The 27396-nt window shown below is 44.2% G+C and overlaps 2 protein-coding genes across 5 annotated transcripts in view; both read right to left on the bottom strand.

Annotated features, from left to right (window-relative positions):
• GLT1D1 (glycosyltransferase 1 domain containing 1) overlaps positions 1 to 20018 on the bottom strand; it is a 134228-nt gene extending 114210 nt beyond the window's left edge. Inside the window, exon 1 of the mRNA XM_087754378.1 lies at positions 19621 to 20018. The gene's annotated coding sequence lies outside the window, so the exon portion shown is untranslated. The remainder of the gene's footprint in view (positions 1 to 19620) is intronic.
• A 3591-nt stretch (positions 20019 to 23609) lies between these two features.
• TMEM132C (transmembrane protein 132C) overlaps positions 23610 to 27396 on the bottom strand; it is a 223265-nt gene continuing 219478 nt past the window's right edge. For all 4 annotated transcript variants that reach the window (XM_087754856.1, XM_087754855.1, XM_087754854.1 and 1 more), the window contains one exon: positions 23610 to 26543. In XM_087754856.1, coding sequence (XP_087610982.1) covers positions 25344 to 26543 — 1200 coding nt within the window. In that variant the 3' untranslated portion in view covers positions 23610 to 25343. The remainder of the gene's footprint in view (positions 26544 to 27396) is intronic.

Here is a 27396-nt window from a genome sequence, read left to right as displayed (position 1 = left end):
TGCCCTGGGACTCCTTAACTCTGAATACGCCTCTTGGGGCTCAGCCCCATGCTGAAGGAGGGGCAGGTTACTCACAGGACTGCTGACTGCTCTGCCATCTATTTGCTTTTTTATTATCTCTACCTCCCAGAGCTGGGATTTTTCAGGACAGTTCATTTTCATAGCAACACTCTTAAAGGTAAAAGCCTCACCAGGGAACATCCCTGCATGCAGAGGACAAACAGCAGCTTGCTCTGCCTGCTCTGTGTGTAAGCATCACTCAGGCTGCTGGTTTTTTCTTGGTACTGTCCAAATATTGACTGTGCTCAAGTGCCACTAAAATACCATTCAGTGCTTGTGCAATCACTTCAGGCTGTGGAAGCTCTCTGAGAGAATAAATATTTTGCTGGAGTGCTGCTTTTTAAAAAAAACACTTTGAGAAGAGTGTTATTGTCCCACAGTCAGTATTAGAGCAGGACTTGAAAACATGAAGCATGGGCTGGCCTACAAACAATCCTCAGTAGGATGAAGGAAGGAGGGAAGCAAGTGAGGAACCCCACAGCATTATAGTTTGGCATCTCAGAGGGGTTGAGCGGCCTGCGCTGGAGCAGGGGACACCCGAGGAGAGCTAAATGTGAGAAGCTGGCTCCCTGGCAGGAGCAGCAGAATGGGGCCAGGACAGAAGAGGCCCCCAGAAGGGCAGGGTGTCGTACGGACTGTGCTCATGTGTGGTCCTGGAAAGAGTCTGGATTAGAGGGAGCACAAGGGGAGAGGAGACGAGGGAGCACCTAAACCAGATGCCCTCTCCCGGGGCTGCAGTCCCCTGCCTACTTCGTGTCCAGAAACTCATGGCCAGTCTCCCAGGAAGGGAGAATTTCAGAGGCCAGAGCAAACCCGAAAGGCTGCAGGTTTCCAGAAACAAGTAACTTCTGATGCACTGAGCAGGGCTAGTGCCACCAAGTCCATCCAAGCAACTTCTTCCCTGCTACCAGAGCAAATCTGATACACAATGTCCCAGGCTGCTGCATCTTTCAGAATATTTTTGTTAAGTAAAAGATGAGTTTTGAAAACTTTAAAGCAAAGCATGAAATTCTGCTGCTCCTGAGGCTCTCTAAGGCTAGAGTCCTTCCCTCTAATGTAACGAGCAGTAGGAGAGGTGAAATGACATGGATAATGAAGAACGGGAAGATAAATAATAGGGAACGGGAAAGTGAATGAGGGAAATAACTCTTCCATTGTTAGAACAGTGCTAGTGGCAGCTTTATAGCAACTTATCATTTCTATTTAAAGCCTGGTTTGGGGGCTATAATCTCTCAGCTGTTTTCTGTACCATCTGGCTGAAATTTAGCATAAAATTTGTTATCTCAGAGGTAAATGAATTCTTTTCCTTTTATCAAAATTGCAGTATTTCGGCAAGGAAACCAAGATAGAGACACCCACATTCAGGAGTGTTTTGATCAGCTAAGGGCAATCTTCCCTTTCAAAATAGCTTCTTGAGATAATCTGGTCACGGGAACGACATCTAATTCTTCTGCAGTGTTTTTCAACATTGTCTGTTCATGCTCTGGAAGTCCCACATGCGAAGCCTCAAAGCCAGATGCGCTGAAACAGCCCCCCAAGAAACCTCCAGGACAGTGCCGTACCCAGAAGGGCACCCTCATATTTCCCCTGAGCCACTTGCCAGGGCTCACAAGCAAAAGCCCCGTGAGCCAAGCCCAGATCTGGACACTGTGGGAAAACAGCACAGCCAGGGTTTGGGGAGCTTCTGGAAAGAAGTGTGCCATAGGCACCTCTGTGCAAATTCAGCAACCCAAAGCTAACGAAGCCATGTGCAGCCTGGCACTGCACGCGCTGCCTGTTCCTACCTTCCAGTTTCAGCTTTGCCCCAAGTTTGCTGTGTGTCCCTGGTCCTGTCACTTCACCCCTCTCACCCCACTACACTCATTGCATTGACTTTGGCCAAGTACTCAGAGATGCCCGAGAGGGAGAGCTTCACTCCACTGCTGCCACGTGCTGCTGTACTTGCCAAGGGTGGACAACATACTCAAACATCACTTCTTGCTCCATTTCCAGGCCACCACGCTTGGGAGACTGCATGCCCTGGGGGAGCACAGGCTGGTTACCAGCAGCCCTGGGATATGACTCTCAGAAGTCAGTGGCTTCTCACATGCTCTTTCCCCATCTGTTAACCTGAATAAGGGCTTCTTCCAGTCCTGGCCAACTAACAGGGACAGGAGTTACCATCTACCCATTCCCTCCACCAAGCGCATTCGCTCCCATTTCACAAGCTGGGGATGCTATAGCTCATTTCCATGTTTCACGGCTGAACATTTATTTTCCCCTTAAACCCTAGACAGCTACTTTCTAATTCATTTTACATAAGCCTGATTTCCATGCTCTGTGCTGCTTCGCCCCACTATCATCTTCAGCCATCCTTTGTGTTAAAGGTGTAGAGCTTTATCTGCTGAAAGAAGTCTCTATTTTCCACTCTGGACTTCGATTATGCAGCACATAATACAGCTCAGTGGAGGAAAGTTGTTGGAATAATTTGTATCTTTTATACAAACTGATAATAAAAATTTAGCTCCTTGATGTATTTTTCTCCCTTAAACTGTAGTTATGTTTCCTTGAATAGATAAATGCAAGATAAATTCAATTACAGCATAATTTCTCCCAGGATGAATAACCTTTAAATCAGCTCTGATCTCAAAACACATTATGAGATAACATACTGTCCATTACATTGTTGAAATTGGGGCTATGGCAGTGCCTAGAGTTGTCAGTATGAATATCAAATTATTTATGTTCCTCTTTGCATCCTTGAATACCAAATAAGCTCCAGAATACTGACAGCAAGAAGCCCTATTTAAACACTGGTTTTTAGTGGAGGCAAGAGGTGCTTGCTTGACAGCTCTTGAAATTGCAGTGCACTATTAATCACAGAGATGTGGAGCAGCACTACGAGCTCCCACTCTGCTGTCACCTTGCCGAGAGTTTCCCCTCCTCTTGGGGAACAGTTCAGAAATAAAAGCTCAGTTAATTCTTCCACTTGGCTGACTGCATTGCTGCTGCTCAGAGCTCGTGCTAAAATAAAAGGGGAGCCACTGTAATGTTTTGAGCAGGAGCAGTCCTGAGGTGCGTGCCTTTCCCCATCACGCCCGTCAGAAGATTTATGAGTTCTTTACCTCCTCTTCCATTTTACAAGCCTGAATATTTTAGCACAGCTATTGTCTGCTTTTGGGGGACACTTTTGTCAAAACAGTATTCAGTATGAAAGCACCGTGCCTTAACATAATCCCTCTCCAAGGTTAGTAGTGTCACACGCTGGAGTTTGAGTGCTTGATGAGAGCAGCAGTGACTGCACACCATCTGAACACACCGTGCTCTACACCATGAAATTTCCTTCCTGCAAATCAAGTTAACCCTATGTTAAATGTGACAAAGCTTGAGATGGTCCAACTTGCTGAGACCAATCAATCCAATGTGATTTTAAGTGCAGACTTGGGAGAGGAAAAGGAATTTTTTCTTTTTAAGCAAAAGGGCAAAGGCCAGCTTCACTTGGGAAACAAATGGAGAAGGGTCTTGCACAAGCTGGAAATCTGCCTGGTCACATTCTGCAAATCAACCTCTGTACAGGTGGCTTGAGACCTCTCTTCTGAAAAGCCACCATCCAACAGATACAGTTAAAAAAAAAATCTAAAGCCATTTGAACTAGGGCCTGGGGGATAAAAATCTATATCAAAACAATAGGTGTGCTTAGGAATGGTCTTAGCTTAAAGAAGAGGAAGTTCAATAGCTTATTTCACATCAGAAAAAGCAAACCAAATGATGAATCTATAGTGGACTTGTTTTAGTGGGATGGATGAGGGGAGGATGAAGTAGTTTTTGATTCATCCCAGATACAATCCCCTTGGCCAGCCACCTGACTATTCAGTGTGGTCGGTGAGTGAAAACCAAAACTAAATTACTAATACAACCCTACCAAGAAGCTGTAGGACACGCTGGAGCTTTAGAAAGCAGCTTTTTAGCTCTCCAGCAGTTGTTTTCTTTCCTAATTTTTAAGGCCATCAGCATGTCAAGCAGAAAATTCAGTCAGCTGTAGAGAGCTGTAATTACCAAGACTGTTTACAAGAAGCTTTGATGGCAACAAGCCTCTTGTGCAGGAAGAAGTTTACCATTGAAACAATTTGAGTGTCAAAGTCTCCAACTCAAGTGCCTGGATGGCTTGTTACTACCTAATGAAACGATGGGGGCAGAGCAAAAGGTGCTGTTAGAGCTGCTTGAAGCAAATAAGCGTGAAAGAGAGAAGCCTTGAGCAAGGAGCACGGATCACCAGCTTCTCCAAACCTCACGGGAGCCTGAAGCACTGGCAATGAGATGAGATGAGCACCCAGGTCTGCGCTTCCCGATGTCGGCAGTGTTCTCCGGGTGGCGAGCAGGCTGTCGGCCACGAGAGCTCCCTTGAGTTCAACAGAGGCCAAAAGATACTCTGAGCTTGTCAGCATCCGACCTCAGTGAAGACTGTTGTACATTACGCCAGGCACGGGGGGGGGAGAAAAAAAAAATCAGCTGGGCAAAGCCAGGGTTGGTGCACACAAGAAAGGCTGCGAAGGGGAATTGGGAAGGGCAGGATTCTGCTGGGAGGAAATGGTGCTTTGTTTAAAACCCAGACAAGTGAAATGATTGTTTGACAGAAGTGTCTGGAAGCTCCTATTCCTGGTTTTGTTGTAATTTGCATTTTCTTCTGTTAAAAAACAACTTTACGACAGAAACAACCTCCTGGGAATTCAGTACAACTCAGGGCCAGGCAGTGTATTTGAATGAATAAGGTTGTCTTACATTTGGTGGTCCTAGGTGCCCACTAGGTATTTTTTTAAAGACAACTAAGACTTGAATTGAAATGCAAATACCTAACCTGACTGTGGGAGGTTGGGCCCCCCTCATGGTCCGAGAGCACTGAGCAGCAGCTCTCCTGTCCTCCTCCTCCTCCGGAGGGAGGCCCTAGGCAAGTACCAAGCAAGGTTTTCCTTCACTCAGTACCAGGCAGCCTTCTGCAAGCCACTTGCAACCTGCTTTCTATCTTCTAAAGGACAGAGCTACCTCCAAAATCAAAGCCTTGGAATTTAATTCAATACATGCATCTGATGCTGCTTACAGAGGGAATACGAGGTGCTCTCGGATGAGAAGAAGCTGCTTTCTTCAAAGCAGGAGCTAAACTTGACAGTACAAAAAACACTCCCGTTGGTCACAAACCAGCAAGTGGCCCACGTTTATCACTGGGCTTTAGATGGCCCCATTTGACAAGCCTCTGCTAAGCGACTCTGCAAATCACATCACGTTTATCTGCCTTTGTTTTCCTCCAGCCAAGGCAAGTCACTTTGTAAAAACAACAGCTGTTAGTCACAACCTCCCAGTCCCAGGGAGTCAGCGTAACTTATGAAATAAGACTGCCGGGTATGATTTACCAAAGAGGGAAAACCATTTAAATTTACTTGACATAACCAACAATAATCATTCTCTCCGTCTGAGTTTTATTAATATCTGTGCATTGCTGGTGATGATGTATGAAGGAGACAGAAGACGATGCTTCGAAGCTGGGAAACGAGACTGGCCCTGCGGGGCTGAGTAAGTATCTGTGTCAGAGAAGCACACACGTACCACAGAAGGTGTCATTTTTATGATGCAGTGAAGCATCTGTGACAGAAAGCAGAATTATCGTGGCAGTAATCTCTCTGAAGACACTCTCAGGTGGGGAGGAGAAGGGAGAGGTCTTTTGATTAGACGGTGGTGTTCAACCTGGGAGTATTTTGCAGTGAAAATACATTTGGTAGGTACCGCCTGCACATTCTGTAAAGTCATTTTGCTCTAGGTCAGCCACAGGAACCCAAACACGTTTTCACAGCGAGAGGCAGCATTGCTCAAGGCGTATGGAGACGGCACAGGGACCAGGCATACACCCTTGCCCTGGCGCAGCTCTGCACCATCTGCTGCCGAGGAAAGTAATTTTGTGCCTTAGCCTCAGTTTCCCTTCATTTTAAAGGGGGCCAACAGTCAGCTTTTTATGCTATTTAATGAACTTTTTCAGTGTTTTAAACCACCTAATACAAGTGTTTCTGGCTAGTCTGAGGTTCAATTTCTGTTAGGCTGAGCATGACACAAGGCTACAACCCTGGAGATACAAAAGCCCACAGTAAAGGCAAAGCCTGGTCTCGGATATCACATCTGCCGTCCCTTGACTGTGACAGAGTTCTCACAACTGCCGAGAGGGAGCTGAGCATGAGCAAGGCTGGGAATCAGTAGTGGGTCCACTCAAAACTCTCCTGACCTTGGGGAGACTGAGCCCAAGGAGCCCCAGGTAGCTCTGGCCTATTTGCACGAGAGATGCCACACGGCCGGGCACAGGCTGTGTTCAGAGGGCAGCGGCAGGTGCAGACCCAGACCGATACTCAGCGTTTAATGCTCTCCCTTGTCACCTCCACAGTTCAGATGTGCAGCTTCGGCTGCTCCATTTTCAGCTCAAGAGCACGGCAGCTCACACCAGGCAAAGTGGCAGTCTCTTCACAGAGGATGCTTTCTGCCCATCTAATTATAAGGCTTTTGCATCTTTGCCTGGCTGAACGTTATATAGACACCCTTTGGTACAAAGTATGAGACCAAACTGAAGTAGGGTCAGAGTTGGTAGACCCATACCCCTGCCTGCCCTCCATGGTATCTGTTTTCCTCTGAGAAGGTCAGTCCTGTGATTAAGGCTTCACAGGGAGGTCCAGATTCTTCCCGAAGCCACAGGAAAGCGACTTCCACTGACATCTGCCAACTTGTTAAAGACCTTTAAAGCCTGCAGAGGAGGAAAACATGATCAAAAACCTTTTCTCCTCTGTGCTTTGTTTTATTATTAGAAGCAGCAGGGGAGCTGCCTGCCTCCCCTCAAGCTTTCCTACTTCTGCAACAACCTCTCTGGGAAAAGCTTTCCTCCCATGCATACCCCTAACCATCCACCAGCATCCTTTCCATGGAGGTGGCTCCTGGGTACAGCAGTCATGCTACACTAGAACAGCACGAGCCGGAGCTGCCCAAGGACTCTACAAGTGCATCCACTGCCTGAACCATCAGAGATCCCTAAAGACTAAACAAAAAATAATAATAAAAAATAACATAGAGCAATAAAACCAGAATCAACCCTAAAGCGTTCACCTGCTGCATGGAATCTCTCCAGAAACTTACTCTGTCATTCTAGCCACTTGCTACACATTAGAGAGTTTCAAAACCTCCAGTTTTACAAAAAGCAGAACTTTCCCAAACAGCTGTTGTTTAATTCAAAGTTTTTGGTTCAAGGCAGGCATTTTTCATTCACGTAGATTTCAAATGCAAGCCAAGCCAGATTCAAGGAGACACTTACTGAGGAAGCTTCATCAAGGAGAATTATACCTTTAGACAAACCGTCGCTTTACTTCTATTACCTAATGCACCACAAGTGATTTAAGAAAGACAGTGTGGAACTTCTAGTACAGAAATTAATCTACTTTATGATAGCAGATTGTGCTGCGATTCTTTTCGGAAAGCACTTGCACAATAATTAAGCTAATACCTACATGATCAACAGCACACCATCTATTTCATCCGTAAAGTTGTTTCTCCTTTAATTGCCAGTATTTTCCATTTTCACTTTGCAACTATTTATAACACAAAATGAAACATACCCCAGAATAATATTCATGTATACACACAGAGTTGTGGCAACAAACTGTAGAACAAAGCTTTCAGCAGCAGATTTACCTTGGGGATTTGAGGGACCAAGTATTTGACTCCTGCCTTTCTGTCTTGATTACTAAATGCAACAGAACCATTCGCCAAAAGCAGCCTCCCTACAGCGCCCTGCTACTACGTTTTGCCAAGTTTTCTGCTTTTATGAGTGAGGAAAGAGGGAACCCCACTATGCTTGCTGGACGTTCAGGTTAAGGGTTCCCTTTGATAGCCTGAGCAGTGAAGATGATAGCAAAATTTGGTATTTATTGTACGTGATGATAAAAATCATTGCCCAATTAAATAAGTGATAGTATACATTCATAAAAGCAAGATTTAGGGAAAAGTTTGCATGTTTACCAGAACACCACAGTAATGGCACAAGGCAGTTTTGTAGTTGTAATCCTCAAGAAAAGGATTGGAAAGAAAGGTTTCTCATATTTCCAAGTAAAATCTGGAAGTGATGGGTGATTAAGGAGTCTAATTTCTGCTTGCAAGAGTGACTGAAACCATATGCTAATAATACTTCATATACAACAATAAAGACAGAGCAAGATTTCTGAATCATTCCTGGGAAAATTATGGAATTTTAAAATATTTCTAAAAAGTGTCAAGTTTTTTGCTACATGGTCTCCTGGATCACTTTAAATTATTACCTCATCTCTTACGTGATGCATGGCTTTCTCCTGGAATTAACCGATCTTGTTGTACATGCACTGCAGATGCACTTAGCATATGCCACCCTTTGAGCTCGGTTGAGTTAAGCATGCATGTAACAGGGCACTAGAAGTAGATAGGTTTTATTTACACTGCTGCAAGCTTTCTGAACGCAGCAGAGATGTAGAGTTCCAACCCTGTGTGAAAGTAATTATAGGCAGTGTCCAGGGCAGAGGTATACAGAAGAGACCAACACAGTGACAAGGGCAATTGAACAGAGCCTGGTGAGAGCAGAAGGAAGGAGCCAGACAAACGCGTATCAGTGCTCAGGTCCCAGCCTTCACATTCCATTATCTACAGGCACTGGGTGAATAATGCTGCCTACAATGAGGCCCTTTGAAATGTCCCAAGAGATGCCGTGGACAAGGTCAAACTAAGAGCCGAGTAATGAGCTTCAAATGGTGACCGAACGTCACAAGAACTGTCACCGAGGCTGGAACTCAAAGGCAGGTTTCATGGGGGATGTGTCAGAGAGGCTGCAGACGGCGCTGGTACCGGCGGGACTGCTACCCAAGTGGCATTCAAGATCTGAATTTTTTCGCCAACGTCTATATTCAAAAACCAAATCCCATAAGTTTTTAATGGAAGAAAGAGAATAAAGATATAAAAGTATTAAGAGCAGAGTCAGGCAAAAGGAGAAAGGCACCCTAGCAGCTGGGGCGGAGATCGGATGATGGACAGATGTGAAGTCATGAAGAGGAAACACAATCGAGGAGTATCAGAAGTAGCAATCAAACTTCAGAAGACCGATGACAATTCAGTCTTCCTGAAAAGGTCATGGTATTTTTTACATTTTTTTTTTTTCCTCCCCCTAGTTCTAATTTGCCTCTTTTTCAGATCTTCCCTTACCCTTCTTTGTAACACAGCATCTCACTTTGCTTTTTCCAAGGTTTGTTTTGTATGGACCACGAAGGCTTGAATGCTGCTAGAGTACTCAAAAGAAAAAGCCCACTCAAATACTTGGATTATTTGTAGAAAAATCATTGCACACAGTTCAGAATACACAGTCACATATGCTCTGAAAAAAAATAAAAAGCAAATCCATCCATTAGACTAAATGGACGTTTAAGAAGGACTAAGTAGCTGTCAACCTGCAGGGAAGTCATGGGTCATCAGTGACACAGTTAAAGCTTCAGCTGTAATGACAGAGTCAAGCTTTCTGCCTTCGATCACTTTTGCCCTTCTATCAAGCAGAAAACTAGTAGAAGCTCATGCTCTTCTTTAGCCTAAGGCTGACAAATCCTTGATAACCCAGGGGTGTGTTTTTACCATTACTTCAGTTCGTAAGTTTTACTTCAGGCTGCTCAAAATTGAGCAGAAAAAACCAACTGGGGAAGGAGCTGTTTCTACCTTACTCCTCCAGCTCACGAGCATCCAGACACAATTGATATCAGCATTACTTTCATGGAGCATGAGGACAGCTTCTTCTCCTCAAGGACCATAGAAGAGCTCCCTATGCCCAAACCTTCACCAGAGGTGGCAGAACTATCCCAGATCCACCCAAAAACACAGCAAGAGAAGCCAACACAAGACACTCTAATAAGGTGGCACATTGCAGCTTGATGACCATGCAATCCATTAAGAGCTTAATAAGTTGTGGGAAGTGCATAAGCATAAAGGGAACCCTGAGGTGTGTAATCAGAGGCAAGCTCCCTGATGAATTAAAAGAAAATGAGATCCATGTTTCAGCTGTCATCCTGATGTAGTGGCTTGGAGAGCAGCCAGGGATTCCCGGGAGTCAGCCACGCCAGGATCCTCCAAGTAGCAACTGGGTTCTCGCGCAAGCTTGGGGAGGCATTTCAGTCTTCTGGGGCTCTTCAGTGCTGCCTCTTTGCACTCCTGAGAGGGCAGAGGATGGGTTTGTGTTGAGGCACGTGTTTATATGCATGCGTTTAGGCTGTTCATAGGGAAAACAGACAGGACAATTATACACCCTAAGAAGAAAACTGTAGCAGCATTAGAAGTGAATCCTACTCCAAGGCTGTTCCCCACCCACTAGCACACAAGATTGTCTTATCCTTGGTATAATCCAAGGCAGAAACCTGGACTCTGGCACCATTTAGCTAAACCAAGCAGAGATAAGGGGGGGGGGGGGGGGGCGGGGGGGGAATTGACGTTCACAGACCCATATTAACTTTGCAACAGGCTGAATTGGTTGCTTGGATGGATTACCCCTCTTGGGATTCTTCGGTGGGTGTGCCTGGATCTGGAGAGGATTTCCAGAATCATAATTGGGAACCTAATGCTTTTTCTGGCTTAAGCCAACCTCCTTTGTCCTTCACAGGTCCTAGCCTCACCAGCTACTCATTTAGATGCACCATTTGACCTGTCTTTACTCTGTAATCAAGGGCAGTGTATGGGAATCAGAATGAATCAAGGCTGCTCACTAGCCTTCTGTAATTCGTTTAGCTCAGTAGTGTGATAAAAGGAAATCCATGGAATCCATATTAGCACTACTAAGACTGAGGCCACTGGTTGCCATTTTGTTTTCTTAAATTCAGCCTCAGAAGAATGGTTTCAATATAGGAAAATTAAAGCATGGCAACATCATAGCAATGGGATTATTTCCCCAAGTGCTGAAGGAAGGAGAAAAGGAAAAGAAAAACGAAAAAATAAGAGAATCCTTAACATCTGGGCTTAAGCACAATGGAAGCATCTGCTGGTAAATGATGAGGGAGAGAAGTGCAGATTTGGCAATTTCTGGGTTGTAAATACTGCACAGCTGTGCTCACCCAAGTGGCCAAAGATGAGGTCTGGATGGACTTCACAGTTCCTTTATTGGCCTGATATGAAAAGATTAACTTATTCCCCTTCACTACAACTCTGCTTGATGCTGAAGGGAAAAAAAGAAAGATTTTATTGTACTTGCAAAGCAAAAGTAATTCTCTTCCACTGCTCACAAACTTTATGTGCTTTTAGCTTAAGGAAAGTCTGCATGAATGGACCATAATGCAAAAAAGGAAAGGAATAACAACATGGGGGTGGGGGGGTGGGGGCTTTGCTCAGGGAGGGAAGAGGCATCTGCGTTAAAACTTTTTATTGCTTACTCTGCAAGATGGCAGGTGAAAGGATCAGTTACTCCTGGAGCATCCCCTGGGAAAACACTTGGTATGAAAGTTGGTACCACATCTCCTAGATTGCTCACAGGTATCAGTCAAGGGGAATTGATGCTCCACTGCTGAGCAGGGCATGCGTCCTTCACATGCTGATCTCTATTGTCATGGAAAAACACCCACTGATATTGTCATGCCCTTGCCACCACTTCAGCCTCTGCTCCATTGCACGTTTAAAACACAGCAATAGAAGATTTTGTATGGAAATCTATGCACAATAGCCAATCCTCATTTCCCAAGCACTACGCAATGTTTTCCTTTGCTTACCTTCAGTCCTGCCCTAGCAGGATGGCAGAGCTGCCTCTGTCACTCTGTCAGAGTGCTCACAGCACAGCAAGGTACAACACAGCTGTGCACTATTTATTTAAATACTTGGGGGGGCACAAGAGGGTGGAGATACCCTGCAGCCTCCTCTTCTGCTATAGTTAAAGTTACCTTACATCACGCTCACAGGAGGAAGTACAACCAGAGCAGGGCAGGAGGGGTGCACTTCTGGGAAGGGACTTGAGCAGCTTGGGAGAAGAGAGGAAGAGGTGGGGGGTGCCACATCCTCAGCGTTAATTTACTTTGCCATAGCTTTGTCTGTGGATAGAAATACTACTGAAGAGACCCAGTTTACAATGAGGTATCATGCAGGATAGCCTATACCACAACATAACTCTGAGGAGCAGCAGCATAGTAACCCTGGGGCAACAGGACCCACACGGCCACCAGTAACTCCCTGAGGACCTTGCATGCTGTCAAGTCCCGGCCCTATTTCCCTCCTTGTTTACGACTCATGTTCTCAGTCAGATACAGACACATGGAGAGCCCATAGCCCGAGAACTGTTACTCTCTGCACTAAAACTATTTGCACTCTGCAGAGATCATTAGCAACTAACATAAGCTGTTCTGATGTTCTTCACATCAAACAGTGATAGAGAATGCAGAGAGAACAGTTCTACAGGTTCTCCCTCCCTGTCCCCTCCTTAAAACTAATTTTTCTACTAACAAGACACATTGTGAAGTTGGTAATGTTTTCTTGCTGCTAAGAGCTGCAGCTCCACCTTAGGTATCAGACATCTCCGTCATAATTGCACTTTTCATCCTCATTTTTAAACTGTTATTCATTTAGAAAAACACTCCATTTCTGCCCCCACACACTCAATTATTCCCAGAGGTCCTGAAGCTAGTATGCCTGTTATATTCGAGGTGCAGCTACAAAGATTGACAGAACTATATCTATATTTGCAGACAGAAGAATTCCACCGCAGTGGAACTGTGCCATTCAAGGGCAGATCCCTCTCCCCAAGAGATACACAGCAATGCCAGAATTGTGCAACAAAACCCAGAGTCCCTCAACAGAGCTTGCAAGTCACCAAGATAAGTGTTTCAGCAGTGACTTCTTGTTTGCAGACCCCCCCCCATTTTCCTGGATCACAGACCCCTTTCAGGCACAAGGATGTAGCTGCTTACAAAGCCTTCGGCTGTAGTGATTACACAGAACTCCATCAGCTCTAGGTCTGCATGTGCATGAACTACCACCCAAGAGATCAGGAGCAAGCAGATAGGACTTCCAAACATGTAGCATGCCATGCTTTGAGTGCCATCTTCTGGCAGACAGTACTGCATGCCTGCATTTGTATACAGAGCAGCCTTACAATGCTGATGACATCTTGAAACTGGTTAAGCAGCTAATCATCTCTTGCAATCTTGGCCAAGATTTCTGCCTAGGTAGTTTCCCTTTACTATATCAGGTTAGCACTTATGTTCCTGAGAAATTTCTTCTTGGCTATTTAGGAATACACCAGCTCCTGGTCTTTCCCACTATCAGCCTAGTTTTATTTAACCTTGAAATCTTAGAGCTATCTTTTTCTTATAATAGATGCATTAGAATTTTTCTTCATAAACATCATCATGACAAAACCTCTGGATGGAAGCCCAGGACAGCCAGTGCCTAGTCCGAAGGGGCACTGCACAATGCCAAATGAGTCCGGCTCTTTGAGCTTGAAGACTTTCTGCCAGGTAATTGCTAATATTTCTGCTAGATGAAGAGCTCAAAGAGACGAGCTAAAGGATCAAGATTTTCTGGAGCTGAATTTGACTGACTCAGAACTGGGTACGTGGCATGATTTTAACCATTTTCTACTAGATCACACCCTTGAATCCAGGGACACCAAGTTCCCACTTAAACCAAAGGATTCAGGCACTTAAAAGTGAAAGACTTCACATCTAAAATAGCCCCTGCCCTCCTGTAGTGCTCAGCAGCATTCCTAACGCACCCAAATTTTGACTAACAGCCCAAGGCTGAAGAGAGGCGTTTTCTACAGCTCCACATTAACGAGGGATCTGCAAAAGCCTTCAAATTGCATTTTTAACCATTGCATCACCAACATCTGAGGGAGACTCAGGGATTTCCAATTCTTACAGATTAGCAATGCTGCATGGAACTGAAATAATTACACTTGTCTAATTAAGCCACAGGGCTCTGATGGGAAATTGCTAGCAAGCATATTTGCAGGCCTTTTCAGAACCAAAAATTGCATCAAGCCTTGTTCAACCATCCATTTTCGTTTAAATGTACAAATGCAGCTGCTTGTGTGCCACCTCCATGTGACTGCTGTTCCCTGGGGCTGTTCCTGCATTACCTATAAGTGAATTCCCACTTTCCAATAAAGGCTCTGTTTTGAAATTCATGATTATTTTGGTTATTATTTTGACCTTCCTACTGAAGGGCCATAGATTTGTTTCTGAATCTAGCGTTCACTATGCCAGCTTAGCGCAATGAAATTCCCTGGTCCATACAGACACAAAATGGACAAATTTGCAGACAGAATTTGATATTAATTTATTCTAAAGAGCAAGACAACTTGTTCTAATAACTCCAAAACACAAGTTATGACATTACCTATATTAGCTTCCTAATTTAAGGCAGGAAATAACTGTTGTTAGAAAGATGTTTGATGAGAGAAGAGACAAATGGGCTAATTAGGTTAATACTTTTTCTTAAAATGACTTCTCAGCATATGGAGATTTTTATGTCCATTACCTCAGCTAGAAGGCTGACATCAAGCTTCCTGGCTGGCCTCCCCCTCTCTGCCCTCATGCTGCTATGAGAGTATTTCTGAAAGAACATACGCTTACTGCTAACTGAGCAGGTTTTGTGAAGTAAAAAGGTCATTTATTATTGCCTTCGCTGTGCCACGGAAGGATCACGCTGGCAATGCAGGATACTGCTTCACACAGACACCCGCCTAGAAGCGGGGGAGGTGGGAAACAGCCACCTCATCTCTCCCCAAACTTCTCCAAGCATTATCACGATACCTCAAGACACGACAGAGCATGATGGTCTCTGGCTCTCCTCCCTCCCCCATACACACCCCTCTCTGCTGCGGATGGGTCTGTAGTAGAGACTGGCATGCATATGTTTAGTAGCAGTACCCTAGAAGGGAACATCAGGCTGTGAAATTCCCCCTTTCTCAGCCACCAAGAGGTCTAAAGAGAAACAGGGTTGCCTGCCGCTCGATCACTGCCTCCAGAGCAAGTCTTCTGGAAGATTCAGTGGTACTGAAGGTAAAAGAGCAGGACTGGGAGAAGAGAACAAGATCCAAAGGGGCCATGCATTTGCTGCAGATGCTGATAATCTCAAGCAAGATATACACGCAAATCAATTTTCTGCATTTGTCTGCACTGAGGTACATCCCTCGGAAGCGCTTAATTTTATGTCCCATTTGCACCTACTTCCCACGTGCTTATGCCCTTCACCAGCTGAAGGACTGTACTGGCCAAAGCGCTGGTTTCTATCATCAACTGAAAGGACTTGGCTTCTCCATATGTTTTTCCAATGAGACCAACACAGTGCAATTCATCTCAGCATCAACCCTATCATTGAATTTGATTACCTGCTGGTTTAATTTGGTGAATTGTTAATTTGAATCCACTGATTTATGGATTCAGTTTTAATAGCAGCCTTTGATTGCTGCATTATTCCATTCTGGTAGTTTAGTGAAATTGTACTGGGTTAGTTTAGCAATATGCCTGTTTCATTTTATATTTACTTGCTCATCTTTTTAATAAAACCTCTAAGTACATGGGACTTGTTATTTTATCAAAGCATAGCCTGGTTCATAAATCCAAAACTAAGGGCATTTTAAACAAGGGCACTGAAAATACTGAACTAAAATAAGACATAACAAAAGCTGGGAAGGCCCACAGGCCTTCTCTCCTCCTTCTGCCCTTTCCACACACCCTCTCACTTTCTCCTCCCGACCACTCCCCAGTAGCTTATGCAAATGGAACATAACTTGCTGCAGGTCCACACCATATATATCAACCTACTTAGGGACCAGAGGAATGCAGGAATATTTAAATACTGTGCAGCTGGCTATGCCCTACATGCAGAGCTCCCGTGCCATTGCCTTGGCCCCATAGGTCCTGCAGAAGCTGCAGTAGTAGGAACAGTTTACCATGGCAATCCTTGGGTCACTGAAAAACTATGGGACATCCCCACACCTGCTCTGGTGGACAGAATGGCACTGAAGAGGCACTGGACATCTCCACCTTTAGCCTTGTGCTTACAGCTACCTCAGTCTAACCAGACTAGATTTTTTAGCCCAGCTTGTTCCCATTGGGGGGGGGGGGGGGGGGACGGGACGACAAACTTGAAAAACAAAACAAAACAAACCAAAATGCCTCTGTCTTTAGCCTTTTCTAAACAGAACTGTGTTTTGATCTGCTCCTTTTACAGCTAGCAGCTGAATAAATACAAGCCCTACTACAGCAATTACTTCATGAACAGATGATGCTACAGGAAGGACTGCCAGGAAGGAACCTGAAACACGGACGGCTCTCCAAAAACCTGTATTACAACAGGTCTGTACTGACAGACCCGAGCAAACATGGAGCTCTGTGAAACTTAATGGGAAATGCTACACTTTGTAACCATTCATTGCTACGACGAACCACAGCACTCACTCACAACTGCACATTATCACAGGTGATAATTCACTCCAGCCACCTCTAGAGAGTGACACACTCGTAATTCTTATATAAGCATTTAATTCCTTCCTACTTGAGATGAGCTGGATATCTCATTAACACATGCCTAGGAATCTTCCCTTCAGCCACAAGTGTCAGGCCAATGCAGCTTGTATCACCAGAGTCCACAGGCTTTTGTTCAGAGAGCAGGAGCCAGGGCAGCCTCGTGGGGAGCTGAAGGCAGAGCACAGATGTCCAGGTTCCCTCATCTCCTCAGAGCCACTTGCAACGCACACGGCAACAAACCCCTCGCTCACACATACCCAACTGGAGCTACCTGGGTCCCACTGGCACTACCCAAGGGAAACTGCAGGTCTACAAATAACACTGCAGAGTTCTGGTAGTCACGGGCAGAGCTGTGCAGAACAGCACTCCCTGTATGGGGGAAGACCTCTGGATTTATAATGGTGGTTTCTTCCCAGTTGGGAACAAATCCTTTTTGCTCTGCATTTGGGGGAAACTTCCATTTTAGTCTGCTTGGGGGGTTTCAAGGCCTTGAAGGCGTCAGTTATCCGACTTGCTCATTTCCCTCTTCCCCCAGTGTGAGCTTGCATCTTATTTTTGTAATAGTAGGCTTTAAAATAGTAAGACACAATGCCCTACAAAGCAGAGAAGATACTCTTGGAGCGCTTTTAAAAAAGCATGTAAAACTCATGCCATGCTGATGGATGTGGTATGACGAACCTAGAGGCATGATGGAAAAAGTAAATGGAAGATCCCAAAATGCAGGGGTGGAGTGGAAGAATGGGAAATGGTGACTTTATTTGCCAAAGCGTTTCTGTTAAAGACTATTAATCTTTTCAGACAATCCATGAAGAGGCCCTGTAGCAATATCATATTAAATTAATAGAGTCTCATCATTATGGTAACCTCAGCTCAGTTTTATAAGATGTATAGTGTCATCATAACCCAGATAATTCTGCTCCTATAGCAATTGCTACTAAATGACACTGAAGTGACAATCACTAGCTACACAGTATTTTGGGTGCCTGTCTGTCCTGAATGGGGCTTTCTGCCTGCAGTGCGGCTGTCCAACCAGAGCCCCATGAGCTGTACAATCCAGTTTGGGAACCAAAATCTTCCCTGTCATCAGAAAACATACAGTTATGACCTGGCCCTAGAATAAGTCACTATCACATACAGCCAGATTATCAATTATATGGACAGCCTTTACCAACAGTACTGTTGATCACACAGTTCCTCAGGCGTCAGCATAGATTGTCAGAGTGGAGGCTCTGGTACCTGCTGTGCTGCTCCCACTCCATGTAATGAGAGCCAGGCAACGTAGCCATCCTAGGCCTCAGGGGGATTGCATAGATCTTACCCCCAAACCAGGAAAATTATGACTCCAAACCAGGAAAGACCACAACAGTCAGAGAAATTATACATGCATTACAGAAAGCACACTAAGAAAGCAATCCTGGCCTTCATACAACTTAAGTCGTTATCTTTTCTCTCATGGGACTTGGCTCTCATTCTTCAGTTCTGCAACATAAACTGTCCATGTCTCTTTCCACCTTCCCTCTCCCCACAGTCCACAGGAGATCTGAATAACATGAATTTGTGCCAGTGGCTTTTCATTAGCATTGCTGAAAGTTAAATCAGCAATCTCAGGAAGCTAGATGGCAGCTTAAAATATCCAACAGTGAAAGAAACAAGCAGTGAATGAGCAGATTTTGATATGGCCGAGGGCAAAACAGGCATTTCTCAGCCAGGTGCCTCTTTTACTAGGCCATGTGTGAGACAGTGGCAAAACTACCAAAAGCCTTCTGTAAGATTTCCCTCCTATCCTGCATTTGTAGCCAGACAGAAGTGCCGAGATAACTATGGTGCTGCAATCTCTTTATGAAGGATTCCAACCTAAATTGTGGCTTCCAGGAATTCAGTTGCTACTCACGTTATTTGAATTCTGGGGATCAAAGCTGACCCTTACAGTTGTCTTGCAGCACAAAGCTCAGAAGGGCTGAGAAGCAGCCAGAGCACAGAGGTACTTCAGTGTCCCCTGCACTCACCACCCTACATAGCCATAGAGCATGCTGGAAACTGGCCACCTGAAAAGCCTTCAGATACAGGCTCAAGGGGAAAGCAGAGGAGCAAAAAAAAAAAAAAAAAAAAAGTTACCAACTATCTCTAAACGTGTTACTGCACCTCCAGAAAGACGCACCATTGGCTGCAACGTGCCTGATAGCTCACAAAGCAACCCCTCCAGCAGCCAAGGGGATGATTAGTACAGGGTGCCTTTGCAACTTGATATGGCTCAGCTGAACATCAGACATATTGCCTCCAAGATGCTCGCGGCTGGCTTTGACACTGTCACTTCACACAAAGAGCCTTAATCCCTCCATAGCATAAGCATAAAAAGAATGGGTCTGAGTTTGTCCAAAATAAGTAATCAAGAGGGGGAGTTATTTGGTAATTTGCATCATTATCTCTGTCTGCTGCTGCATCTTTGCTGACAGCTTATTTTTAAGCGCTGAAATTCAGCTTAGGAGTCTTTCAAAACAGAGCAACACTCTTGCTGCTATGGCTACTTGGTCTTGGAGCTTGGCAAGAAGGAAAGAAGAAATATATGTGCAAGCACTGGGGGTCACTGTCCTGTTTCCAACCCAGCAAGCTGGCTGTAGCACCATGAACTAACTGCATCCTTGCTTTCCAAAAGCAAGAGCCTTTTTCAGGTCATCTCTCAAATTTAATCAATGTCAAAGTATTTCTAGAAAGCGAGGGCAAGTCAGCATGCTCACTAGTTGAAGGAATACGGATTTCCTAGCAGTTAAGGCATATCAGAAACGTTCAGGATCCCACATCTGATCCAGGACATACCATGTTGACTTTGCACTATGAAGTGTTCCCATGCACATATACCAGGCAAATCACATCTTATTCCCTTAGCAGTGGGCTTCCCCTTGCCAAAGGTAAAGCATGATCAACACAGAGTTTCTCTTGCTGATTCCCAAACTAGAGACACCTAAGCAAGCAATAAGATTTCTCCTTCCCTCAAAACAAAAACCAGTAATAAAAAAAAAAAAAAAAAACCAACAAACAAAGCAGGACTCACTTTTCACAAAGGTCCATTCTGTACCAGCAGCCAGTGGCCTCACAGCAACAGGAGAGCTTCACTTTTTCTCTCACCTTCACCTCCTCCTGCAACCATCATCCTCCCATCCCACGGCTGCCTCATGCCGCACTGTGCTACCCTGCCAACAGCACAGCCTTCACACAGTGCTTGACCTTCATCTGCAACAACTCAAATGCTCTCCTCTGCCCCAGCAGGCTGGGCTCCTCATTACTGACTGCACCAGGTGATTTCACTAATTACCTCCCTCCAGCAGACAGGCCCAGCCCTCACACAGGTCCAGCTGTGCTCCCGGGCCTCGAGAAGGGGAATGCGTTCACCCAGCACTGGCTCATTTGAGAAAACAGGGCCCCTTCAGCCAGCTCAAATTTTTATCCTTTACCAACAATTGGAAGTCACTGAGCTTCTCAGATGAAAGGCTCTCCTCTAAGTGCAAATTATTATTAATGAATTTCCATCTTGGCTCCTTGACAGAAAAATGTACCTTGCAGCGTGTTATCTTTGCAACCATGCACCCCTGGCACTCATAGATTCCCTCATCTGGCAAGTAAGGCACGTTGCCAAGAGTGATGTTCAGAGCAGCTCTCTGCACCCTATCCCAGTGCCTTTGTAACTGCTGCAGCACAGCAAAGCTTAAGAAATGTAAATCCTGGCATTTGACCCAATGTGAATTTCTCAAATAAATGATATTTCACAGCCCGATGGCTTCCTCCCTGCTGAGATGATCATTTACAGTGGCTCACTCCGAATTGGGCTTTGACGGAATTTTTGGTCAGTGGAAGATAAATTGAAAAATTTCAGTATCTGCCTCTGTCTCTGAAGCACCATGTTCTGCAGCTTCAGAAAAATTAAATGCGAAGGCAGGGCCGAGTTTTTCCCTTTTTTTAATTCCCTCTGTTGTCTCTTCAAATACAGCCTGTCTTTCTTTGTAAAGACCATGCGATTTTGAAGACATGCTCCTGTTCAGCCACGAGTTACAGAAGTCAAAATCAATGGCCTCTTCTAAGCTTCCTCTGGGCTTAAGACCTACAAAGAGCACAAAGAGGCACAGTGCCAAGATTTCCAGGAAAGCAAGCGAGCCCCTCTGCAGCTCAGCCAGCCCAGACCTGGGCAGCAGGTAGGCACGGCAGCAGGCTGCTGCGAGCAGCAGGAGACACTCTCCCTGCTTCGTTTGAAGCAACATCCTAAAGAGCCAGGCTGGCCGGTGTTAGCAAAGGAAATATCAAGATACATGAAAATTCCTGCTGCTGAGGAAGAGAGCAGGCTGTGCTCGGAGAGGCAGGCATTGCCCCCATTCCACCCAAGTCTCCAGAGCACTCCTGCTAGCCTTCTCTCTTTCCACTTTCATGGCAGGGGAAAACAAACCCTTTATCTTGGGAAGCACACAAATTCAGCTCTATCATGTGGCAAAGCAGCTTTAAAACTCTTCCTAAACAGTCAGGGACTTCTCATATATATTAAATCAAAAGTCCAGACTCTTAGCTGCTGTCAATTAGCATGGCTCTACCAGATGGCTTCAATGGAGACGCACAGATTTACAGCAGGTGTGGATCTAGACAGAAATGCTGTAGTTGTGACTAACAAAATACTTGAAGCAGGACCTTGGGACTGGAGAGGCTTCCTGACTCCTCCTCCCCCCAACCCAACAGGCCTTGCATGATGCGGGCCCGCTGTTAAACGCATCATGTCCTGTCTGAACATATTTTCCACATTTCAACTACTGTCACATATATAGTACAGAACCTGGAGCAGTGGCTCTTCTTCTTCGCTATAGTACGATGTCATGTTACGATAGGCAGTACGTCAGGTGTCTTCCTCTTACAGCTTTAAAACCCCACCGTGTTGCCAATGTGGAGGTTAGCTGAAGTCCATTAGTTGATAACTCAGGAACTAAAAGACACCAATAACAGGCATGTATTAGTAAAAAAACACCAGAGAAAACCATTTTATGTGCTTCAGGGATGTTATATTGCCATTTAATTTGCTTTGGGAAAGTGGCCGCGCTGACTGCCCCCGAGTCCTGCAGCACTTAAGCTGCTTAAGCCTCTCCCTTTGGCCATGCATGTGCTCGTGTTGGCAGTTGTACGTGATTATCAGCGTTTGCAAAGTGATTATTATGGCACAGACAAGATAAAGAGTAAGTCAGAACTGTTACAAATGTCCACAGTAATCTGCAGCGTGTGTAAAACACCGTATGTATTTGTGAATGGCAAGTGTCCAACCCAGTGTTACAGGCTGCAGTCAATGGCCTCTACATGCGCAAGCCTCTGAAACCACCCACTTTGGAGGGGCTCTACAGAGATTATTTTTTCTAATTTAAATACAATGAAAAAATACTGTCACTGAGACCCGACACATGGCTAATGGTCAATGAAATCTTGCTCCCAAGGAGCATGTGTGTATTGGCTAATGCCACAATGACCATCACTGTATATTAAAATTAATTTTTCCAAAGGGTAGTTATTTCAAACAAACTGCCTAAGTCTGAGTCTACAGACAACAGAGAACTACACATGCAGTCAACAAACAAAAAGCAAAAAATAGTGATTATTTCAATGAATGCTGAAACAATGAATAAACTATAATTTTCCTATTCATAACAGAAGAGCTCTGCTCCTCTTTGAGAAGGTTGAATCCAATCTGAGCTGCATTAATACAGGAGTGTGTCTTTCAACAAACATTTACATCACTGTTTTTGAAAAGGAATTGCAAAGTAGTTTCTCATGGGAAACTTTGATCACTGGCACCCCCCACCCCCCACCCCCCCCTTAATGTCAATGAAGACACATTTTCCTTTCTTGAAAAAAGCACTTGAGCTTTTGGAGAGGAGGTGAATTAGGAATAATGTTTTCACTCGCTGTGGAATACTTTTCTTGGACAATGCGGTGAGATAGTAAGACCAAGACAGACACGCACATGTCATCATGAAAATACAGAGCCAGATGAATTCTCCTCACAAGGTTTCCTCTCGGTAGCCAACTGTTTATGTTAGATGGAGATACCCTTTTCTCTTCTGATCTTATAAAGCCTCAGCTGCCAAAAGCAAAGAGCAAAGTCAGGGTGCCTGGACTAGAAACAGTGATTTAGTAATTACCCCTTTCCTCTCCTGCCAGTGCTGTACCAATACACCAGAAAGTGCTCGGGAGCACTGGGTTACTGGAGATGCCATTCTTCATATGTGCTGTAACAGGGGCTGTTCAGCACATTAACAGCCTTCTTAAAAATGTACTTTAAACAATTACATTCTGTGCTACTATGATGTATTATTTTTACTCCATACTATCTTTCTTGTTCCTCTGCTGTTGTATGTTGCAGCTCCATGCTGTAAATGCCTTTTTCACCTCAGAGACACCTGCGCTTTCCCAGGAAGATATACTGATCCCTGAGGTGTGGCTGATGCATCGCTGTGCTTAGCTTGTAAAGTAGCTTGGGGTCCTTTGGGATACAGGGTGCTTTGTATATGTCAGTTGTGATTCAGTGAAACTTGCTTCCATCTGAACCTACTGTATCAATCAGAGAAGCACCATAATTAATTATGACTGGACTGCACAAAAGTTGCACACATCAGAAGCAAGACTCCTGGAGTTGTTCGTGCTGATGGTAGGCATGAAGATGAACAAGATGAATAGCGACACTGCCATGAACTGTGCCTGACTGCTGTCTTCTCCTGCCATCCATCATCATCACCACATGTTGGGTGGGAAGGGGAAGCGGTTCACAAAAGAAGGGTCAGAGCAGTGAAAAACTTTTGTACATCTCTATTCTCCTCTCATCAGAAAGCAGCTTAAATCTTGTTTCAGCTGTTAGGCAGTGGATGCAGTACTTCAACACAGAAATGACAGAAGGAGCCCCCTCCCCTCAGAAAAGAGAGGTTAATTTGTCAAGCCATGTAAAGCATTTTAATTACAATTCGTATAACATGTATAAATAAATATTACATTCTTTCAGTCTACAATGCATACTAGGCATATCTTGTTAAAACGTCCATCTATGTTACTGGGTGGCAGGATTGATTTTGTCCAAGTACAAAAACCAAACTACGGAGTTTAGTAATAAAAAAAAAAAAGAAATACATGGGTAAAGACAGGACAATGCAAGTGCTTCTGGCTAACAGTCAGGATCTAATACTGCTTTCCAAAAGGCTGGATATACCATCTTCCTTTCAGTTTCAAAAGGTTTTGGATAACAGTGGTTTCCTCGTTGTATAGATTTTGATCTGTGTCCTCCACGAGTGTAAACTGGCACTGAGTCAACACAGTTCTGCCAGTTTACACAACGACTCTATGACTTCATTTTGTATTTGCTTCAGATTTATTACTGGTTTTGTATTTTTTTATTCAAAACATCAGCTTTACAATCTAGTCTAAAATTTTCAGTCTTAGCTGGTCCAATGGCAAAAAAAAAATAATCTATAAAATAGCTCCAGGTATTTCTTGATCTTGCTTCAGTAATATTTCCCTCCCTTCCAACAGTGTGTCCAGACGCCAGCTCTCCCAGTACAAGGAAATAAAAGTTTGGGGACAATCAATGTCTTTCTGTCCATTCTTCTTCTAGCTTTCAGAGCTTGATGAGAGCTGGTGACATTAGAATAAACAGAAAATTACAGAACAAAATCATGAATTCATGGACTTGGCAAAAAAACCCCAAATCCAGGCTGTACATATTTGGCCTGTGATGGTCTCAGTTCCAGGTACATTTAAAATGCACCAGTGGGGCACTCCCATCAGTTGTTACTTGTAAATGCTAACATAAAACAGCACCTTCTTCCCTTGATGAAACATGGGAACTTTGGTTGCGGAAATTTAAAATGAACAACTAAATAAACAATCCAAACCTGAAAGTAAAATGAATACTTCTTCCAAACAGAACGTATTTCTAGCTAGGGTGAAACGATGGAGGCTTAGGCCTTCAGAAGAGACACCACATAGAAATTATTAGTCAATACTTATCCCCTGAATTCTTTAAATGACAGGAGATTATTTATAGCTCACTTAGAAACAGAATGTTCTTGGACCACTGTGAACTTAGTGAACTGAAAATTTTCCTGGTTTTAAGATATTTAAAAGAAAAATACAAGAGGGAAAATTATTCTGTTTCAACTTACAAAACAAACAGAAAAGTAAAAGTAAAAATACCAGGTAATTTCTTCCTCCTTCATATGTAATGCCAAAGACACATCTTCACTTCAAACGAAGGAATAAACAGAGATGGCTTGAGTAACAATCTAAAAAGTCTCCTTGTGGGTCATGTGTCCATAATTGTGATGTTTTATTAGAAATACAGACAAGTTATTGTTTGTCTCTTGCTTATTCTTTTCATGCTCTTATTTTCTCTCTTTTCTTTTTACAAATATTTTTGGTACTTTGAAACATTACTATCATTATTATTTGTATGACCCATAAACCAAATTTTCACAACCTCATCTTGCCCAGTTCATCATACTGGTCATACCATTTCCTTGTTCCTTTCTGCTATTTATATTCCACTTCCTAAATCCATGAGTAGCAGAATAACCACTGGAAAAACAAAACAAACTGAAAAACAAAAACAAACCATGGACAGTTTGGCAAAATTCTTTCCCTGATTATAAAAACTGCCTCATCATTTCTCCTGGTGATTCCTTCCCCTCCCCCTCTTCTGTCCCAATATATACTGTAGAACTGAAGGCATCAAGGTGTGGTTAAACCCAAAAAACCAGCAAGGAGCTACATTTTGTCTTTGAACTTTTCCATGTAGTTTCGTATCTCTTTGGAGTCCCCCAGGTCCATATCCTGGCACACCCACTTAATGTCATCGTCATTGCTACTTAGGATTGAGTTGACAGTAGGACAACCATCGTCAGGTGGGATGGTAGTGAATGTTGTGAATTTTACCCGCTTCCGTTTAGATGTCGGCGAATGTAAAGGTTCAGATTTCTGTTCCTTTCCTAGCTTGCCCCCTGAGTCAGCACACCTGTGAACCTGGCTCTGAATGTTCTTCTGAGCACTGCCATTGAGGAGCTGGTTGCTCTCCTCACAACCTGAGCCTCGGTCGATAATAGTTGTGTGCTCATCCTGCTGAGGTGATGCATCTACTGTGTTCTCCAGCAGTTCTGCTTCATTTCCCAGCCAGACCCAGTCATGGGAATGGGTCATGGTGGCCTGTCCTTCCACCAGAACCTGCTTGTGACGGTACTTCAGTGCAAACGTTGCACAGTTTATTAGGAAGACTAGAATTGCCAGGCAGAAGACCCCTAGCAGAGCATACATCCCGATCTCCAAATCACTAAGGCCCCTAGGTGTCTGCACCAGGTCATTTTCCTCCATGCCCGCATTGCCTTTTGGGAGGTCTACTTGAGCAGGGAAGTTGGTGAAGTCTATAGGAATGTTCTGCAGCTGGCTGTCATCCAGGAGTTTGCCACCATCCAGCCTATTGTTTTTAATTACTTTATTTTTAATTACGGATTTTGCTGTGGTGCTGACTTTCCTGATGGCACCTTCCTCTCGCTCTGCTGAAGAGCTACCATAATACCGTCCATCCTGGCCATACCGTTCCTGATCTGACACTTTGTGCCGCCGGTCGCTAGCATGGTTTTCAATCTCATCAGCATCGTAATCTCCACCTGTATCAGAGTCTGCATCATTCTGGCCAAACTTGACTTTGATGTTGCCGTTCCCCACAGCTAGGACACTTTTCCTCTTGGACTTCTGGCAGGCTTCAGAAATCATCATGTCCACCTTGATTAACGTACCCTGACCTTCACCTTCTGCTGCCACAACTGGCCATTTTAAGGCAGCGTTCTGGTGGATCGAGACAACAGCTTCGTCTAATGATACAGCAGAAAGGGAGAAGTCCTTAGAGTCATAAATGTCCAGCGGAGTAACAGAGCTGTCACTGAACTGAATCCAGGTGCTTACTACAGCTTCCTGAAAGGAGAGGGATATGGTTAAAGACAGGGTCTGAAATAAAACAGCTCAACCCATTGCAGCTCATCAATCTCTCAGCTCTGAACGCAGCTGGAGGAAATGGAAGACAATGGCTCTGCACTGCATTTAAAGCAAACCAAGCTTCAATTGATGGGGCAGAAAATTGGTCACATTTTTCACTAAGGGTTCCACTGTTATCCTTCCTGCAAATGTTTTGCAAAAGAACATATAAAATAATTGATATGAGATGTCCGTAATACCGAAATACCCATTTACAAGCTACAATTTACATGATTTATAAAGAAAGTCATTCCTGTCATACAAAATCTGAAAGAGACAAACCAGAAAAATTACTGGAGGCACTTGACAGAACACTTATTTTCCTCATGTTCCCCATGCACAGCTGTCACAGGGAGCTGTCAAATTAAACAGGGCATAAATATCTTAGCAGGAATAAGGAGCTACCACAGTATCTTGCAAATGGTTGGAGCAGAAGATTCATCTGAAAAAAAGACGACTCATGGAACAATTGCCATTTTGCAGGAGAAAGGTTTGTTTTAAGTAACACTTTGTCCTTGAGATAATTAAAAAGTCCACTGCATTTCTGTGTCAAGGAGAGGAAGATGGGGATTCTGTTAATATCTCTAGGACAAAAATACAAATGGCCTGGGTTTAATTGGACTGTCTTTGTTCTCTGCAGGTAGCACTGTTAGAAGTCATCATTAGAAGCAAACACAAAGCTAGAGGTCAGCTCTTTGCCATTTGAAATCCCATCCAGATGATACAGATATTTACTTCTCCACGTCTCAGTAGCTTTCTTTGCAGGAGATTTCTTTATTTTTTCATTTGCTCT

The sequence above is a fragment of the Nipponia nippon genome, unplaced genomic scaffold (genome assembly GCF_047370975.1).
Source record: "Nipponia nippon isolate SJK-2023a ecotype South Korea unplaced genomic scaffold, ASM4737097v1 scaffold_18, whole genome shotgun sequence".
NCBI classification, from domain to species: Eukaryota; Metazoa; Chordata; class Aves; order Pelecaniformes; family Threskiornithidae; genus Nipponia; species Nipponia nippon.
Note: the sequence above shows the minus strand (reverse complement) of the source record. Positions and strands in the feature narration are given on the sequence as shown.